At 50.9% G+C, this 20,276-nt stretch overlaps 1 protein-coding gene across 2 annotated transcripts in view; it reads right to left on the minus strand.

The window, feature by feature from the left end:
* kat6a (K(lysine) acetyltransferase 6A) overlaps window positions 1–20,276 on the minus strand; it is a 30,321-nt gene that overhangs the window by 9,129 nt on the left and 916 nt on the right. The window contains exons 2-15 of one of the 2 annotated variants that reach the window (XM_066714156.1): window positions 17,218–18,768; window positions 11,816–11,924; window positions 11,502–11,617; window positions 11,052–11,133; window positions 10,032–10,146; window positions 9,535–9,920; window positions 9,314–9,420; window positions 7,519–7,634; window positions 7,229–7,370; window positions 6,292–6,453; window positions 5,888–5,981; window positions 5,422–5,653; window positions 2,026–2,212; window positions 95–808 (exon numbers count right to left, since the gene is read on the minus strand). In XM_066714156.1, coding sequence (XP_066570253.1) covers window positions 95–808; window positions 2,026–2,212; window positions 5,422–5,653; window positions 5,888–5,981; window positions 6,292–6,453; window positions 7,229–7,370; window positions 7,519–7,634; window positions 9,314–9,420; window positions 9,535–9,920; window positions 10,032–10,146; window positions 11,052–11,133; window positions 11,502–11,617; window positions 11,816–11,924; window positions 17,218–17,970 — 3,315 coding nt within the window. In that variant the 5' untranslated portion in view covers window positions 17,971–18,768. Of the gene's footprint in view, window positions 1–94; window positions 809–2,025; window positions 2,213–5,421; window positions 5,654–5,887; window positions 5,982–6,291; window positions 6,454–7,228; window positions 7,371–7,518; window positions 7,635–9,313; window positions 9,421–9,534; window positions 9,921–10,031; window positions 10,147–11,015; window positions 11,134–11,501; window positions 11,618–11,815; window positions 11,925–17,217; window positions 18,769–20,276 lie in introns of both variants that reach the window. The other variant, XM_066714154.1, reaches the window with a different exon arrangement.

Here is a 20,276-nt window from a genome sequence, read left to right on the forward strand (position 1 = left end):
AGAGGGGGAGAGAGACCACATTAAATTACAGACAACTAGGCATGCCAGCTCCCAGTCCACAGCCCCACCTTAACACTGATGCTCCGCCCCTCACCTTGCACTTCAGCGATGGCTTGGTGAGGACCGGGGGGGACATGGGGCGCAACTCCTCCTCCTCCTCCTCCTCCTCCTCTTCCTCCTCCTCCTCCTCCTCACTGCTCTCACTGAAGCGGCCCCTCCTGGCTGGGGGGGGCATCTCGCTGAGCCGCAGCGGTGGGGGAGGCGGGGCTGGGGGGGGCTCAGGGGCCCCCTCATTCAGCCCCCGTTTTCGGGGTCCCCTCTTCTTGCGGACCGGGCGGCCCCTGCGTGGGGGTGCCGCAGCGGGCGGCAGGGCAGGCGGTGCCCCTCCCTCTGCCAACCTGGAGGGGGGCTCAGGGTCGGGGTCAATGCGGGGAAGGGCCGGGGGGGACAGGGGTGGGGCAGGGGGCTCGTCCTCCTCATCCTCTGCCCCTTCCTCCTCCTCGCCCCCACGCGCCCCTCGGCGTGGCCGGCCCCGCTCCTTCACCTTCACCCACAGCCAGCCTTGGCTCCTGCGCCCTCTGCGCCCGCGGCGACGCTCCCCGTTGGCAGGGGCGGGGGGGCCGGCGGTGGGCACCTGTGTGATACGCGGTGGGGGAGAAGATTGTGACGATTGGTTGTTCTGCAACAACGGGAAGCACTTCCTCTCCTCCTCCTCTTCCTCCTCCTCCTCGTCATCTTCCTCCTGCCCGTGCCTGGTGCGGCGTGGCCGTGGCCACTGCAGGGAGGCTGGGGGCAGGCTGGGCTGGCTCTGCAGGGACAGAGATGGGTCACTGCACAGCACCACCCTCACACACAGCACAGCACAGCACAGCACAGCACAGCTGGTTGCATAAAACTATATTAGACTGGTCTAAACCATTAGACTGGTCTTAATTTGACTGTTAGACTAGTCTATTCAAGTTAGTCAGTTGCATACAAATTAAGACTTAGCATGAAAAGGCTATCTTAGGAATTCAGTCTATCGTTCAGTTGAAAGTGCTGGCTTGAGTCTACAGCAACAGGCACTGGTGCTGACAGGCAGGCGGAGCTCTCGCTGGCTCACACCTGCCCCACTGTGCCGCCCACAGCAATCCCCACAAATATCGAGACCCTGCCCACAGACTTCAATAACCAACCGCATAGTTTACCTGCACTTCTGTCATTTCAAAACTGTAATTTGTAATTTTGTGCTGTATTTAGCACTTTTGTTTTGCTATTGTGTCCTTGCGTCTGGCAGTGAATAAATAATAATAATAATAATAAACTCTGAGCTGGATTTAGTACGCAGTTTTTCCTCTTAAATTAGCAAATTGTTTAATCATTTCTCCTGTATGTTACAGACCACACAGCGCACACACAATGGCTTGACGATGTTAACTTTTCATTTTATCCCACACCTTGTGGTTGAGTGCGTTAGTGCAAGTTTCTGAAAATTTCACCAAAGTATATATTTCTCTGTATTGTATTTCAATAACTAGGATAGATTTTCAGTTCACTGGGATCATCACTGTTTTAGAGAGGTGACCACCATTTTTTATTTTTTTTCCTTCATCTGTCTTAAAATTCCCAGAATGCCATGTGTGATTGACTAAGTAAGACCAGTCTAAGGAAAGACTGTTTTATGCAACGGTCTTAACTGAGTGTCTATCCTTAGTAAGACTTATAATTATACTAAGACAAAGACTTAGTCTATGTTTTTGCAACCAGCCCCTGGGCTGTAATGTACCATATAAAGTAAATATCTTCACAGGTAATAATTGCCACGGATATCGCCAAATCACTACAGACCTCGCGAACATCAACTACTATAATAATGTATAGTGCCGCTGAATATCAGGGTGAAATGTGGCCGGCTGAGAGATGGGTAATGAACGCATCCCAACAATTATTGGGGGTTCTGAAAGGCTGTAATTCTACATCTGTGGCCACCTGAGACCCAGAACACCTGATCTATAGTCACTGCACTGCTCTGGAAGTGTAACTCACCCCTTTGCTGGGCTCTTGCTCTTCCTCCTCCTCGTCCTCCTCGTCCTCTCCTTCAGACACCATCGTGTTGGTGACGATCACCGGCGTCCAGCGCAAGCAGTCAGGGTCCACCTCCAGCTGCCGTGGGTTCGAGCGTAGACGGGCCATGTGGGAGGAGATGAGCTTCTCCCGGCGCACCATCACGAACCTGGGGGCCGAGAGAGCATCAGTGTGTGTGTGTCAGTGTGTGTGTGTGTGTGTGTGTGTGTGTGTGCAGCGGCGGATTTAGGTATAGGCAACATGGTCAGCCGCCTAGGGCGGCACAGGGCACCCGTACAAAACAATTCGGTTTCACAAAATGGTGACATTTGCGTGATCGGTTTTCTATCACTCATTTGGACATCACCTCAATGATATCCTGTCACCGTGTGGGACTGTAGGTCCATTAACCTTGTCAGAGTGGGTGCCCTGATTCTAGTCTGTGAACCAGGCAGGCTACTGTCTGGGAAGGTCTCCCACACAGAAGTACAAGATGGGGAGGGGGGCGGGGGTAGGCTGACCTCAGGTTTCCCAACTGGAAGCCCGAGGGAGGGGGAGCGGGGGAATCTATCAAATAGCACACCTCTAATGCCCCGTTTCCACTAGCCACGTTTAGCTGCACCTCAGCGTGGCCGTGCCAGTCCAGGCGGTTTCCACTACAGCTCAGCTGCACCTCTGCCTGTGCCCGCACAAGTTTCAATAGGCACAGTTTCGTACATCATATCGGCCCAAACTGGTCCGGGGCAGTACTGTGACGTCCCTGACGCAGCCTGATGCACTCTGAAATTGTAACTACAGTAATGGCAGCCACTCTCGATGCGAGAAATACGGTAGAAACTTTTGCAAAGAAGGAATGAGTGTGTTTACCTTGGGAAAACAATTAAACTGGAGTAGTTATTAATGCATGGTGGAAAAGTGCCACACAGGATGAATTGCTTGGAACAGAAAGACATTTAAGAGTGTTTGAAAAGATCGTGAAAATCATTCTGGAGAAAGAACTGCATCCGACTGAATACAATGTGCCCTGACGAAATATAATCAATTTTTTTGTTATAAATACATGCAAACATGAAATATTCGTCCTGGATTTAAATTAAATGTCCCGATGTCTTGTAAATTCTCTCAAAATTATTTAAATGGCACGGTTTTTAGCTTCCCCGTTTACACTATCTTAAAACTATTAAAATGTTCAAAACAGAGGCTAATTTTTATGTGATCAATCGCATGAAGAATCGTATATTTTAATTATATTTGTAATCCCTCATTATCGCTAAGTACACTCACCTAAAGGATTATTAGGAACACCATACTAATACTGTGTTTGACCCCCTTTCGCCTTCAGAACTGCCTTAATTCTACGTGGCATTGATTCAACAAGGTGCTGAAAGCATTCTTTAGAAATGTTGGCCCATATTGATAGGATAGCATCTTGCAGTTGATGGAGATTTGTGGGATGCACATCCAGGGCACGAAGCTCCCGTTCCACCACATCCCAAAGATGCTCTATTGGGTTGAGATCTGGTGACTGTGGGGGCCAGTTTAGTACAGTGAACTCATTGTCATGTTCAAGAAACCAATTTGAAATGATTCGACCTTTGTGACATGGTGCATTATCCTGCTGGAAGTAGCCATCAGAGGATGGGTACATGGTGGTCATAAAGCGATGGACATGGTCAGAAACAATGCTCAGGTAGGCCGTGGCATTTAAACGATGCCCAATTGGCACTAAGGGGCCTAAAGTGTGCCAAGAAAACATCCCCCACACCATTACACCACCACCACCAGCCTGCACAGTGGTAACAAGGCATGATGGATCCATGTTCTCATTCTGTTTACGACAAATTCTGACTCTACCATCTGAATGTCTCAACAGAAATCGAGACTCATCAGACCAGGCAACATTTTTCCAGTCTTCAACTGTCCAATTTTGGTGAACTTGTGCAAATTGTAGCCTCTTTTTCCTATTTGTAGTGGAGATGAGTGGTACCCGGTGGGGTCTTCTGCTGTTGTAGCCCATCCGCCTCAAGGTTGTACGTGTTGTGGCTTCACAAATGCTTTGCTGCATACCTCGGTTGTAACGAGTGGTTATTTCAGTCAAAGTTGCTCTTCTATCAGCTTGAATCAGTCGGCTCATTCTCCTCTGACCTCTAGCATCAACATGGCATTTTCGCCCACAGGACTGCCGCATACTGGATGTTTTTCCCTTTTCACACCATTCTTTGTAAACCCTAGAAATGGTTGTGCGTGAAAATCACAGTAACTGAGCAGATTGTGAAATACTCAGACCGGCCCGTCTGGCACCAACAACCATGCCACGCTCAAAATTGCTTAAATCACCTTTCTTTCCCATTCAGACATTCAGTTTGGAGTTCAGGAGATTGTCTTGACCAGGACCACACCCCTAAATGCATTGAAGCAACTGCCATGTGATTGGTTGATTAGATAATTGCATTAATGAGAAATTGAACAGGTGTTCCTAATAATCCTTTAGGTGAGTGTATATATTAATGGTAATCCAAATATAGACGCTTTACTGACTGCAAAAATACAAACCTTACAAAACGTAGCGATTGATACAACTGATTCATTCATTACGGTGTCAAAGGTGTTTTTTAAAGGACTCCCATTCAAAATGAAAGCTGATGCCCCGCGATGTTATTGATGTGACTCTTTTATTTTGCACATTGATGAAGCTGCAGGTATACAGAGAAAACATGCTAACACTGAATTTGTGGAAAAACTGTTCCAGTAAGTTATGGATCCCAGAGTGTTGAAGTCATATTTATATACACATGTATGAGTTTTGCTTAAGAAACTGGCTGTGACTGTCATACTGTATATGTCATGATACAGATATGTAGTGACTACACGGGACAGATTTAAACCCAGCGCACTGTATTTAATAATGCAGCACAGTTCATTCTCCCACAGATAAATAATAAGGGAGAATATCTGGATACTTAAAATAATCTATATTGTCAATGTTAATCGGATCATGATACAGGGAGAAGTAACACGGTTATTTACGATACGCTGGTAAACAAAATAAACAATGAAATTTTAAGTGATGTAATTTGTTTTATATATTGTTTCAATGTGTCCCAGTTTCTACTTTTGGATATCTTGTATAACTTGTATACTATAAGACTGTGTTAGATATTGTAAAAACATTTCAGCTCAAAGTTTATTGCACCGCCACTGTGTGTGTGTGTGTGTGTGTGTGTGTGTGTCAGTGTGTGAGTCAGGGTGTCAGTGTGTGTCTGTATGTGTGTGTGTGGGTGTGTGTGTGTCTGTATGTGTATGTGCGGGTGTGTGTGTGAGTCAGGGTGTCAGTGTGTGTGTGTGTGTGTGTGTGTGTGTGTGTGTGTGTGTCAGTACCTGTCTCTGCGGCGCTGCAGCATGCTCAGTTGGTGCAGGGTGGCAGTGATGTCCTGGGGGCAGATGCCCGTGATCTTGCTGAGCCGGCGGATGGTGATCTGCGGGTCACGGACCTGGTCCAGGCTCTCCAGAACCACACTGCGCCAGTACGCCATGTAGGACAGCCGGCCCAGGTCCGACAGCGGCTTCTCCGGGGAGCCGGGCTGACCCTCCCTCTTTGACAGCAGGTAGCCTAGAGAGTGAGCGAGACGTTCAGATGTACAATGTGTAATCTCTGCATGTATCGTCAGTCTGTCACTACTGTCACTGAGTCGTGTCAATAACGTTTTACTGAAGTGAACTGAAAGCAGGGAGAGGGAGAAGGGGGTGGGGTGGAGGAAAGGAAACAGTGACACTGTTCTATTACTTTTCAACTTACAAACTGCAGCCCTGTGTGCTGTATTGTATTGTGCCTGTCAGCACTTACTGAAGTCAATGAGGAAGCGGCCGTAGCCCTTGCGCTGGTACTGGGGAAGAATCATGATACAGGACACATTGTACTTCTGCTGGCAGTGCTTCTCCTGCACAGAGAGAGAGAGAGAGAGAGAGAGTGAGAGAGGGAGAGAGGGAGCAGGGAGAGGGAGAGAGAGAGCGAGAGAGAGAGGTCAGGGAGAGGGAGAGAAAGAGAGAGAGAGGGAGGTCAGAGGGAGAGAGAGAGAGCGAGAGGTCAGGGAGAGACAGAGAGAGAAACATAGATGAGACACACAGAGTGACATAAAGAGACAAAAAGAGGCACAGAGAAACAGACAGAGAGAGAAAGACGCAGAAAGCGAGAGACTGGCAGAGACAGGGGTAAAGAGAGAGACACAGAGGGAGGGTGAGCGGCCGCACCTTGGAGAAGTAGCCCACGAGGTGGCAGCCCTTGGCATCGTTCTGTGTCAGCACGTAGAACAGGAAGGGCTCCACATCGTAGTACAGCGTCTTGTGGTCCAGGAACAGCTTGGCCAGCAGGCACAGGTTCTGACAGTATATCGTACTGACGTTCCCATCCACCTGGGCACAGGGACACAGCCAGCAGAGTCAGTGTACACACACACACACACACACACACAGCACAGAGTCAGTATACACACAGAGTCAGTACACACACACAGCACAGAGTCAGTACGTACACACACACACACACACACACACAGCAGAGTCAGTACACACACACTGCACAGAGTCAGTATACACACACACACAGCACAGTCAGTACACACACACACACAGCACAGAGTCAGTATACACACACAGCACAGAGTCAGTACGTACACACACACACACACACACACACACAGCAGAGTCAGTACACACACACAGCACAGAGTCAGTATACACACACACACAGCACAGTCAGTACACACACACAGCACAGAGTCAGTATACACACACAGCACAGAGTCAGTACGTACACACACACACACACACACACACTGCACAGAGTCAGTATACACACACACACACAGCACAGTCAGTACACACACACACACACAGCACAGAGTCAGTACGTACACACACACACACACACACACACACTGCACAGAGTCAGTATACACACACACACACAGCACAGTCAGTACACACACACACACACACACAGCACAGAGTCAGTATACACACACAGCACAGAGTCAGTACGTACACACACACACACACACACACACACACACACACACACACACACACACACACACACACACACACACACACACACACACACACACAGCACAGAGTCAGTAGACACACACTCACTCACACACTCGCTATCAAAGTCACTGTACCCCACCTCAAAGACGGACACGCTGTCCTTGCGGTAGATCTCGTTGGCAGGGGGGTGGAACCAGCTGCACTTCTTCATGTGCTGGAACAAGATGCTGCGGCTCTTCATGTAGCGCAGGCAGAACTCGCACAGGTACAGCTTCGGCAGCCTGGGAAACACAGGGGTGGGGGTGTTTGGAGAGGGAGAGAGGAAATGGGAAAAGGTAGCAGAAGGTGAGTGATGACGTCACAACAGTATGTGTGTGAGTGTGTCAGTGAGTGTGACTGTGTGTGTGTGTCAGTGAGACAGTGCTTTACCGGCTGTACTCCTGGGGGTAGGGGGAGGAGTACCAGGTCTGGATCTCGTACTTCCCAAACTCAATCACAGAGGGACAGCGCACCTGCGGGTCAGGGGGCCCAGTCACGCCCACCTTCTGTAGAGAGAGAAAGGGAGGAAGACAGGGAGAGAGAAAGGAAGATGAAGAGGGAGAGAGAAATGTCAGAGACCAGACTTACTTGGGAGCTTTGGAGAGCAACCAAAGAGAGGTTAGAATGCTGAGGACATTCAGTGTGTGCAGTGCATTACATTACATTTCAGTTTTTTACATTACATTCTGTAGCAAATGTTCTTAACCTGGGCGACTTATTACATTATTTGTACATACAATTAGCCATTTGTACAACTGGGTCACTCGTGGTGCAGTGTCTTGCTCCAGGGTACAACAGCAGAGTCCACCACCCGGGACTGAACCCACAACCCTGCACTCAGGAGTCCAGAGCCCTGACCACCACACCACAGTGCTACTCAGTGTGTCTGAGTGCAAGTGATTATCTGTGTGTGTGTGTGTGTGTGTGCGTGTGTGTGTGTGTGCGTGTGTGTATGTGTAAATGCATATGTGCAGAGTGTGTGTGTGTGTGTGTGTGTGTAAATGTGAATGTGCAGAGTGTGTGTGTGTGATTTCCTGTTTCTGCAGGTTATTATTAGGCTTGTGGTCTGGAGTGGAAACTGCGCCTCTGCAAGCCTCAGACATCTCTGAGCGCAACGGAAACGCACACACACACTAACACATGCACACATACACACATACTAATACACAGTGATTGTGAGACTCTCTCTGTGCACAGTAAAGGCTGCACCACAAACACCATCTGCTTCACCCTCAGCTCTTCTGCTCGCTGCTCCCCTAGCCTGCACTGTATGCCTGCGCTATATGCCTGCAATGTATGCCTATACTATATCCCTCTGTCTCCCCACGCTGCTGACACGTCTGTGCTGAGCAAGAGCTCTTTCTGCAGACCCGTGAGACCTTGTCTGTAATGCGCTCTAGTTGTCTGAATGCGAGTCTATTGGCTTTGAAGCACGCACCAGAAAGCCACACAGCAGTGACAATGATACAGCCCGGCGTCGCACTCAGGAGCCCAGCCTGACCGGAGCGGCACGCGAAAAAATTACAGCAGAACAGCGGTCAACTGAAGACTGTCAACTGAAGCGGTAACCCAGAAGTGCTAACAACTGAAGTTTCTTGCACACATCTTCACATACATACAGTTAAACCCAAACACACGCGACTACTGCGATTAAGAAGCATGTTCAGAAGTGCAGCTTCAAAACGCATGCACATGGTTACACAACACAGTTACACTCTCTCACATACACACAAATACACACACAGACACACATACAAACACACACAGCCAGACTCACAAAAATAGACATGGATACACTGACAGACACAGACACACTTACACACAGATACAGACAGACACAGACTACCTGCAGGGGGGAACCAGTGTGGCCCAGCTCCCAGTGCTCTACCAGGCTGATGCCCAGTGGCAGAGACCTCCAGTACAGCTGCTTACACATTGGGGAAGACAGGGAAACTGGAGCATGCTCACTCAAACACCAACCCATACACACACACACACCCACATATACACGTAGGAGAGATCACACCTCATCAGTTGCACTCTCTCTCTCTCACCCCCTCCTCCCCTCTGACTATGTATGTCTCTAATAAAAGGTTTCCGCTAGTACAGGTGCAAAAACACTGGGGCCCTCAGCACAGCCCAGCACAGCCCAGCACAGCCCAGCACAGCACACATTTGTGGGTACCTGCAGAGCGAGCTCCTGGATGTGTCGAAAGAGCTCCATGTCCTTCTCAGAGACACAGTCCTGGACACCCGGTGGCCGCTCCTCACCTTCCCGCCACTCCTGATTGTCTGCAGAGGGACAGACACATGGACAGGGAGTCAGACTCACAGACAGGGAGTTAGACAGACACACAGAAGACCAGACAAGCAATCAGAGAAAGCGACAGACACACAGACACACACCTGAGCTGCGGTCCCCCCCCTCGCCCTTGCGGCCAGCCCTCTTGCGCGCCCGACATTGTTGTGCGTAGTCCACCACCTCGGTGCGCGCCTTGCGGCCGTCCGGCGAGGGCGTGAAGAACTTGGTGAGCGCGTCGATCAGCCCCTTCGTCTTCTTGTTGAAGCGCAGCCCCGACGCCGCCTCGCCGTCGCCGTGGAAACCGAACAGAAGCCGGTTGTCACCGGGGTAACCCTCCGAGCAGGAAGAGGAGGAGGAGGATGCCGGGGAGGAGGGGGGCGAGGACGATCCACGGGACAAACGTCCCGTCCCGTGACCCCCCCTGCCCTTCCGCCGCCGCCCGCCGCGCCCAGCCACCCCCCCACGCATCTTCTTGAAGGGCCGCTTCGACCTGCACAGAGTCACACTGTTAGCAACCACAAGGACAACAATAATTACAATAACAATGACTACAATATAATTTTGGTAATAGCTTTACTACTAATTATATGAAAATCGTTACCTGTTCTTGGGTCGGCCCAGCGGCGTGTTGTAGCGCCGCTTGATCTGAGCCACTCTCTCGTGCAAGAGCTTCCTGCCCTTTCTGCGCGGCCGACAGATCTGACAGATCCACATTCCTGCAGGACACAGCACACCATGACCCCTGACCCTTGACCTTTGCGCTGCTGACCTGTCACTGCAGACCCCAACTGGGTTCCTACCACATACCTATGCAGTGTATTTACTGCAACTCCATACTGTAACAGCATTGTTATTACAGCACCCCCCCCACTATAACTACGTTGTTATTACAGGACAGCCACCTACTGTAACGGCATTGTTATTACAGGACATCCCTCTAAGGTAACAGCATTGTTATTACAACACAGCCCCCCTAACTACAGTATTATTACATGACAGCCCCCTACTGTAACTGCATTGTTATTAGAGGACGCTCCCCTACTATAACAGCATTGTTATTACAGCAAAGCCACCACCCCCCTCCTCCACACACACACACTATAACTAAGATATTATTACAGGACATCCCCCTACTATAACAGCATTATTACAGGACATCACCCTATAGGAACAGCACTGTTATTACAGAACAGCCCCCTACTGTAACAAAAAAGTTACTACAACACAGCCCCCTATTGTAACAGAAGTTACTACAACACAGCCCCCTATTGTAACAACACTGTTATTACAGCACACACCCCTACTGTAACAGCAGTTTTCTACTGCACTGTTACTACAGCACAGTGCTCTACTGTAACAGAAGTTACTACAGCACAGCGCCCTATTGTAACAGCACTGTTCTACTGTAATGGACACGCTGGCATTTCAAGTCTCATTGACCACATCAGCAGGGTTAGTGAAAGGACAGCACGAGTCAAGTAAATAAATAAACAAAGAAAGAAAGAAAGAAAGAATGTGTATAGTTATCCCAACTATCTGTGAGCGGGGGGGTGTAGATGCCCTGCAGAGGGGGGGGGGGTCTGACCTTTGGGCATCCGAGTCAGAAGGGGGGGGGTCTGACCTTTGGGCATCCGAGTCAGAGGGGGGTCACAGCACTCCATGTGGAAGCCCCGGTCACAGGAGTCACAAAACAGCATGTTCTCCTGGAAAAGGAGAGAGAGAGAGAGAGGGGAAGAGAGGGAGGGAAAGGGGCAGTGAGCGCAGTAACAGAGCAGTATAGACAGTCATAGTGGCGCAGTGAAACTCACACACTGTATATAAACAACTGCACTGATCAACAGAGACACTGATACTGACAACTGCACAGAGAGGCATACAGGCAGTCATACAAATGTGCTGATCAGACACCCTTTCATCCTTACACACCCTCTCACCCTCACTCACCCTTTCACACATACTCTCACCCTCACACCCTGTAAAAATACACACCCTCTCCCTCAAACACGCTCTCACACACCACCCGCTTCCTTCTCTCTCTCTCTCTCTCTCTCTCTCTCCCTTCCTCGCTCACCGCGTTCTTGCCCTGGTCCTGACAGGAGCTGCAGGTCTTGCACTCAATGCACTGCCACCACAGAGCCCTCACCCTGACCGTCAGCTCCGGGGAGAACTTCAGACAGGATGGGTGTCCTGAGAGACACAGAGGGAGGCGAGAGAGATTTCCAATACACAGTATTTCATATTCTTTACATATCAAACCCACACCAATCCCTCGATACAGCAGCAGGTGGGCTTTAAAAACAAAAGACAGCCCACTTCCCTCTATTCCGTATTCGCCATTTATTCAGCAGCTGTAGCAGAGTAGCTGGCCACTGCGCCACCACTCACCGCTGTTGCCGCAGTCCGCGCAGGAGATCAGCTCCTCAGCCTGCTTGTCCCGGTTCTGCTCCTTCGTCCCCAGACAGAAACTACAGATTGGAATGGGCTCTGCCACCGGCTGGGGGTGGAGAGGGAGGGAAACAGGGCGAGGGCGAGAGAAGGAGACTGGGATTAGTACCAAGCAGGGTGCCCAACACAGAAACTGACAGACACGCTTAATGAACACCCCAATACACTCACTCGCTCACAAACAGATATGTATGTCTACACACACACACACACACCAGCCTTCGGCACTGATACACACTGTGCACCTGCGCTGCTGGCTGACTCAATGCTTCCTAAATCAGTTTAGATTGAAAAGATTTATTTCGTTCAAAAGGAACAAACCAACTGAAGAAAAAAAAGATCACAACAAATAAGGTGCCGCTCATTTCCTGGTACAGCTGCACTCCAGCACAGCCCAATTCAGTTCTGTCCACTAGAGGGCATCGCTGAACACCACACTGCTCAGCTGGAGCTTCACTAAACACCAACTCAGGAGCACAACGTGGCAACTGTCAGACCACGAACTTGGCATTGTGCTTCCCGTGGAACAGCAGGACAAGCAGCCCGACGACTGGGAATGCAACCCACACCACCACCAAACACAAAAAAGAGGATATACAACCATGAACACAATCATGGAGTCCTGAGAGCCAGAGAAACCGAGGTCAGAGGTCAGAGACAGCCACATCAGTGCAGCTCTGCTTGTGCAATCCACTCCCTCACTCCACCTGCTCTGTCCACACATTACTCAGACTCCCCTCACTCCAGACAGTTCTTTACCTGCCACCTCCTCACCTTTCTAAACCCCTCCCTCCATGCATCCCCTTTTCTGTAAACACCTCCCTCCATTCTTTCCCCTCCTTCCATGCCTCCCCCCATGTATAAACCCCTCCCTTCATGCCTCCCACTCTCCCTCTCCCTCTAAACCCTTCTTTAGTGTCTTCCCCTCCGCTGTTTCTCTCACCCTCTCAGGGAGGGCAACATGGCAATCCCACCACACAGCAGTCCGATCCACTGCACTGCTACATCTATATCTACTCTGCAGTGTCACAGAGAGGGTATGGAGCTCAGAGAGCAGCCCAGGCTGGCTCACACGGCTGTGCCCTGAGTGTGACTCCACCCCCCCAACTCCAGCACATGGTAACTGGACACCAGCCTGCATCACACTGAGTTACTCCCTGACTCTAGCACAGCAGGGCTACTCTCCCAATAGGTCAGACCTGCTCAATTATTGATGGAGGAAGAGAGGAGGGACAGAGACAAGGTTTATCACTATTTATTTTTATTGAATTGAAAACCAGCCGAGAGGAGGAATATGTCTTTATTAAGGGAAGGCAGTTAACAGTGTTATGACAGTCACTGCGGGCGGGGCAGGAGAGTTGTGCTGACGGGTGTTCTCCTCTCCGTGCCACTCTCTCTCTCCCGGGCGATGGTCTGGATGCTTGTTAGTGGTTCGTTAGAAGACACCTCAGCAATGAATACCGCTCAGCCACTTTCAATTAAGACACCAGGAAGTGAAGTGAAGTGTGACCAGGCTGAGGAAGAAGCAGGTAAATACAGAGACACACACTTGCTCAAACACACACACACAATCATAGCGACACACTGACGTACACACAGACAGCTCAGATCAGGCTCCCGCAGCAGAGCATTACACTAACCCACAGCCTAGTGGCTCTTGTATGAACTGTACCGAGGAAAAGCACAACATACCCAGCTGTACACGGGGCACACCTGTCACTGCAGCCCTACTCTAGAGCAGCTTGGAGTGCCGAGTATGTGCAGCTCACACCTCCACCTGAGAGTGAGGGAAGGACAGTGCACTGTGACAGGGGGATGGAAAGACTGCAGTCAGAGATTGGTTAAGTCAACCATGGGGTGTGCCGCTCCACTGTCTCTCCTCCTCTCGCACAGAGGAGAGGAGAGACAGAATGGGAAGTGAAAGGGAGGGACTGACAGCGGAGAGTGGCAATCCTGCTGGGGGAGGACTCAAAGACAGCATAGATAGAGGCAGAATACCTCACCGCCTGCCACACACTGAGAAGCAGACTGATCACTCTGTGGCTATGACGCTATGTATACAATAATTAATATCTTCACAAGTTTAATGTAAAAATGTAAGTAAATATATGTTAAAAGCTTATGAGATATTGGAGAGAGCATGAGAGAGCGAGAGAGAAAGCGAGAGGCAGTCCTGCTGTCCTTGCCTCTTCTTCAGTCAAGGTTCTCATTAGCATGAGAAACGCATCCCTCCACCCCACCACACACACAGCCCCTCCTAATCCGACCCCTCGCCCCTCTCCCCACACCCCCACTGCTCAGCGCACAGGACACAGCAAGATGGAGGGAGGGGGAACAGGGGGAGAGCACAGAGAGGAGAACGACAGAGGACAGAAAGAGAGGGGGAGATGGAGATTAAACATGAATGGAGAGAGGGGGAGAAAGAAAAAAACAGTGGGGGAGAGAACAGGAAACAAGAGTTACAGCTGGAGAGAAGGGAAGGAGGAGTAGTAGAGAGAGAGAGAGGAATAGGCTGACAGAACAAGAGGGGGAAAGAAGGAGATGGTGACTTCAAGAGAGAGAGACAGATAAACAGGCAGACAGAGCGAGAGAGAAAGAGATGCACACACACACAGAAGGGGGGAGAGACACAGATGCATGAACTCTGCCCAGCACCAGTGGGCAGAGTGCCAGCGCAGTGTCAGTGTGTACTGTGCAGGAGTGCTCAGTGCCAGTGAAAAGCAATGACTGGGGTATGAGTACTATGCAACTACCACAACGGGCCAGCCCAGCACCCAGAATCACATGCCCAGTACAGCCCAGGACCACAGACCCAGGCCAGCACCCAGAACCACACACCCAGTAGAGCCCAGGACCACACAGTCAGGCCAGCCTAGCTCAACGCCACACACCCAGCCCAGCCCAACACTCCACACAGCACAGCTCTCCTTAAGAGCCAAAAGAAGGACAAGCGGTGACGGCAGGATCAAACATATAGGGACTGATACTTACCAACTGACTCTCCAACACACTGAGCAACTGAACAACATACTGACTGTACAACAGTGTTCTGTCTCACAAACTCACAAGCCACCCCCCTTGGAACAACACAAAACAAATGCATAATTTCTGGGGGAAGTGCTGATAATGACAAACACACTGACTATCACAATAAACGATACAGCGACCAATTCACTGCCCACCCGAGTGCCCAACACACTGACCGAATGACTTACACTAAACTGGGGACTGACAGATACAGAGACCCTCGTCAAAACACAGCAACCATCCTCAACGAGGAAGGGGTAGAGTGAGAGATGGAGGGAGGAATAGTTTCTGAGGAGGCAGTGAACCAGTCCTGCCCGACAGACCTAGAGCCCGATTCCTGACTGTAGAGCAAAGAAATAAAATTCAGTACCTATCACCCTGACCCCTGTATTACTCCCCCCCCTCACCACAACCCCCAGTCATGACCTTCCAGTGACCCTGCCTGCTCAGAGCACAAGGGGCGAGTGGCCGGAGCTTCAGCGCAGCACTACTCTGCTCCTGCTCCCTCCCAGGGAAAATCCCGTCGTTCTGGGAGCAGGGATTCCTGGGAGAGGGTCAAACTCTCACACTGAGGAGACAGCTGCAGGAGCATCTGCCTGCATGTCATTATCGTCAAATCAGGCAGGATTCTCACAGGATGGACCACTGATGCTGTAGAGGACTGAGTACACTGAGTACACGGAGCCCCTGCGCCCCGACGGACTGTCAACGCACATTGATAATTAACACTAAAGACCATAGAGACCGCACAGACATTTTACAAATACCATCTCACTGACACACACCAGCGTTTCCCCCAGAATTAGACAGGGCAGTCTGGTACTAAATTGTTGAATTGTTTTAAAGTGGTTGTATTTTTTGCTGTTCACACCTAACATGTACACAAGGAGAGCATGTATGTAGGCATATTGTAAAATACCAAAACCTGCTGCTGCTTGACACTCTCAGAGACACCATAGACCAGGGGTGTCCAGCCCTGGTCCTGGAGAGCCCCTATGCAGCAGGTTTTAGAGGTCACCCTTGCATCACTAATTTACAAAACCTCTCTCACTCTCCATCCCCCCGGGAGAGTGTCCCAATCCACTTAATCACCAATTTCTAAACACTGGGAACACGCGAGTTATTAATCAATTAAGCCAACCAAGGGAATTCTTCCCTCAGGAGGTTGCAGGTATATTTACCTGATGAACTCAGTCCTTTAGAAACTATTGGAGCAATTATCTAAATACCTGCAGCCTCCTGAGGAAGGAATCCCCTTGGTCGACTTGCTTAATAACTCACATGTGTTCCCAGGGTTTAGAAATTGGTGATTTTGTTTGACCTACAGAAGTAGATTGGGGCTCTCCAGGACTAGGCTAGGACACCCCTACCATAGACAGACACTCTGAGGCAGAGAGAGACAGAATCTCTTTAAAACTGACCGCTGAAGCCACACCTGTGTCAATCCCCACCCTAGAGAGCTGACAGAATCAGAGTGCTTTGGTATGCTGCTCTCTGCGAGGGGGACAGACTGCACAGGTGCCCACTGGCCTGCTGCTCTTGTGACACAGGCTGCTCAGTTCACAGTACAGCTCTGCACTGTGCAAAACACTCTAGAGGGGCCTGACAGCAGAGTCCCTGCAGCTCCTCACACAAGGCAACAGACAGCAACCTGGGCTCCACAGCCCCTTTCCCCCCTCAACTCACAGAGACTGTCCCAGCTCTGAGAAGCACAGGCTCCACAATGTTCAGGGAGATCGGACTCATAACTTCTTTTTACCACCCAAACTGCACTCCTGTCCCGGGTCCCACAGAGCCTCACACAGTAGTGCTCTCAACTCTCTCTGTGCACATCAGAGCGCGAGAAGACTGTGACAGACAGCAAGGTATGGGATGTGCCCGAGTGTGTGACACTCTTCCATACAAATTGACAGAACTTTGCAGAAACACTTAATAGTAACACCTGTGCGTGTCAGCCCTGTAAACACAGCATAAACGCACAACTGCACAACCTCACGGCTTCTCCATACGTTTCACAACACGTTACACAAAGTCTCCCTGACCCAGCTGGAGGCAGCCTGTACCCCAAACACACACACAGTCAGCCAGCACCGGGAGTGCTCTGCTCAGAGCAGGGGGCAGCCGTGGGCACAGAGGCAGCGCTAGTGTCTCCAGGCACTGTAGTCTGAGCGTGCAGCATGATCCAACTGCAGGCCAAGCAACACATCCTGGACACCCACAGCCCTTACAGTGGGAAAGCAGAGCAACAACATGTTTCTTCCTCACACTCACAACAAACATCCGCACTCACAATCCCTCACACACTTCTCTCCTACCTTGTCTTTCTCGTGAGGCAGCAGGCGTACGGGGGGCAGGGAAGCCAGAAAGTCCATCGGGGGGTCGTCATCTCCATCACGCCGGGGGTGTGCGTGGGGGCCCCCCACAGCCCGGCCCGGCAGGCGATACAGTGGCCCCTGCTTGAGCAGCCGCCCGTGGGCCAGCGCTCTCTTAAGCGCCAGCCGTAGTTGCTGGTGGAACAGGGCCGGGGCGGCAGGGCCCCCACCGGCAAGCCAGGCCGCCACGTCGCGCTGCCCCCGCAGGAAGCGCTCCATGCTCTTCAGGGACGCCCCGCCCGGCTCCCGCAGGCCCTCCAGGGCACGGCGTGCCAGCTTGTTCCAGTCCAGGCTGGGCTGCTTGGCCGGGTTGGAGCTGCGGTCATTTGCAGCACCCGTCCCCCCAGCAGCTCCCCCCCCACCGACAGCAGCGCCGCTGCTACTGCTGCTGTTGCTGCGTGGCTTGGGGAAGGCCAAGCGCCCGGGGTTGTCAGGGTCCTTGTAAGAATTGAGGCCCTTGTTGGAGACCTTGAGGATGGAGCCATCCTTCACACCCAGCTCCAGCTGCTCCAGCACGGTCTGGCGGTCCAGCCCGTGGGACATGGACACCGCATTGCAGATGCGCTCTTCTGAGGGACGCTGCTTCTGCTTCTTCACCTTCTTGATGGCCTCCAGAATCCAGTCCGTGTACAGCGGGTTGGCCAGCCGGACCATGGCTGACCCTCGGCTGCGGCGCCGGCCGGATGACAATCCCATCCAGGAACCGGCCGTCCCGCGCCCTCCTCTCTCCTCCCCCTCCTCCTCCTCCTCCTCCCCCTCCCTTCTCCTTCCTCCTCTGGCTATCCTTTCTCTCGGTGCCGGGTGGACAATCCCTCACTCCTTGAGATCGAGCAGCAGCAGGCGGAGCGGGAGCAGCTCACCATAGCATAGGCCTGGTGCCCAGCCCCCCCCAACCCCCCCGGGACTGCGTCTCGACGGAAACACACCCCCCTTTCCGGAGCAGGGCGCCGGGCTGGAGAAGGAAGAGCCGACAGACTGCGAGGGCACTCTGGGAACTCAAGCGCTTGCTGTGTCCCTGCAGGTGTGAGCAAGTACTCCCGTCCAAAAGGAAAGTGTCCAAATGCCCAGGGAATGAAAGCAAAAATAAATCTGGTATTCTTTTTCACAGTCAGGGTTTTTTCTTTTCTTAATTAGTGTTTTCCAAAATTGCAAAAAGGTCCTGGTCTGGTTTTATACGTCCTCCTGGACCACAGCCCCCCACAGGGGTTAATATCAAAGTAGAGAGAGAAAAAAAAAAAAAAAAAAAAAAAAAGCCAAGCAATGGACAGAAAAATCAGCCCAAGAACAAAGTAGGTTGTGTCCTCTCTCCACTGTCCCGTGGGACAGAGTGTTTTTCTTCCTGTGCTCGAGTGTGTGTAGCTGTGCTCCAGGTGTAGGCCGCAGCCTCTCGTCGCAGTGGCGTTGCTTGTGGCTCCGGCGGGACGCAACTTCACCCCAGGGACAAGCGCTGCCCGATCACCTTCATGCCGCCTCAAGCTCAGTAGTGCGCGCACCCTGCGGAGAGGACACACACAGCAGGCATTAGCATCACACTGACAGACAGAGAGGGAGACTGGCACAAACACAGAGAGGGAGGGAATCGCAGAGGGAGAAAGAGATAGGGGGAGAGCGACAGACACTTCACAGAGAGGGAGAATGCAATGACAAGACCTGAAAATATCCTCACCTATGCTGAGGTGTACAACAAAACACACCTAAATATTGTATCCCCCCCTTTTCCACCTGCACCGTCAGTCATGTTTTATTCTTATTTCTATCGTTTAAACTTCCACAAACCTAAGAGCAAGTTCCCCGTGAACACACACACACACACACACACACACTCAGATAAACAGCATGTGGCAAAAACTTGGGGCTGAAGTAGACGCTGGGGCAGGCTGGCAGCAGGGCAGAGCTGCGGCTGCGAGGAGGAGCGGGGAGATGGTTCACGTGTGCGGCACACCTGTGCCCCCGCGCTGTGCCACCCTGCTGCACTCTCAGCTGCCACGGCACAGCCCATTACACTTTCATTAGCCTCTCAGCGGGCAGCCTGCACACCCTGGCAAGCACACACTCACACACAATCACACTCTCACAGACACACACACCATAGGCAGAAAATAACACTCTCAGACAAACACATTGACCCTCTCACTCAGAGACAGACACACAGACACACTTACTCTCACGGTCACTTTCAACACACCCTGTACTTCTCATGCCACAAATGTTCCTTATTACTCAGTCACACTTTCCCCGTGCTTAATATTTGTAATCTTTACCCCTATTCTACGGTCCGTTTACTACCACCACTCACCCAGGAACTATAGCTGCTCTAAACCAATACATACCCATCCCTCTCTTGACCTTTGTAAAATCAAGGATTAAAGTAAAAGTATAGTATAAGAACTAAGACCAAATAATATATAATTCAATTAGTTCAATGCATTAAAAGAAATACAGTAAGATTATCATGCACACTATAATTATTTTTATTTTTGGGGGGCGGGATATAAAGCAGGTCAGTAGTCTACAGACAAACCGTCCTCCTCTGTGGGGGAATGTCGTGCTTTGGCTACCACTATTATTAACCTTTTATTACTCTTACATTTGAGCGTAAGTATTAATTCATTTGAAAAGTGCCGGAGATAGGCTGGCTGTTACTGGTACAGGTAGTGCAGCATCTGCGTTACAACTGTGTGTGTGTGTTTACGGTCTATTTACATCGCTTCAAAACATGACCTTCCGCACATGTTCAGCACTGGCTCGGCACAGACGGGGTAAAAACGGTTGTTTCCCGTCTAATCCTTCACCAAGACAACACATGTATACACCATCAACAGCATAAGATACACAGCCTGGCTGGCAGTTCACACGTTTCCAAAACGAGTACAACTCCAGACAGAAAGATACGGTTCAACTTCTACTTTCCTTACCCGTGTTGTTAATCTGTACCAATGTCAACAGTGGGGCAGAAAACACAGGTGTTCCTGGTGCAGCTCATACATTTACCTTTAAAACAG

The sequence above is a fragment of the Amia ocellicauda genome, chromosome 9, assembly GCF_036373705.1.
Source record: "Amia ocellicauda isolate fAmiCal2 chromosome 9, fAmiCal2.hap1, whole genome shotgun sequence".
Lineage (NCBI taxonomy): Eukaryota > Metazoa > Chordata > Actinopteri > Amiiformes > Amiidae > Amia > Amia ocellicauda.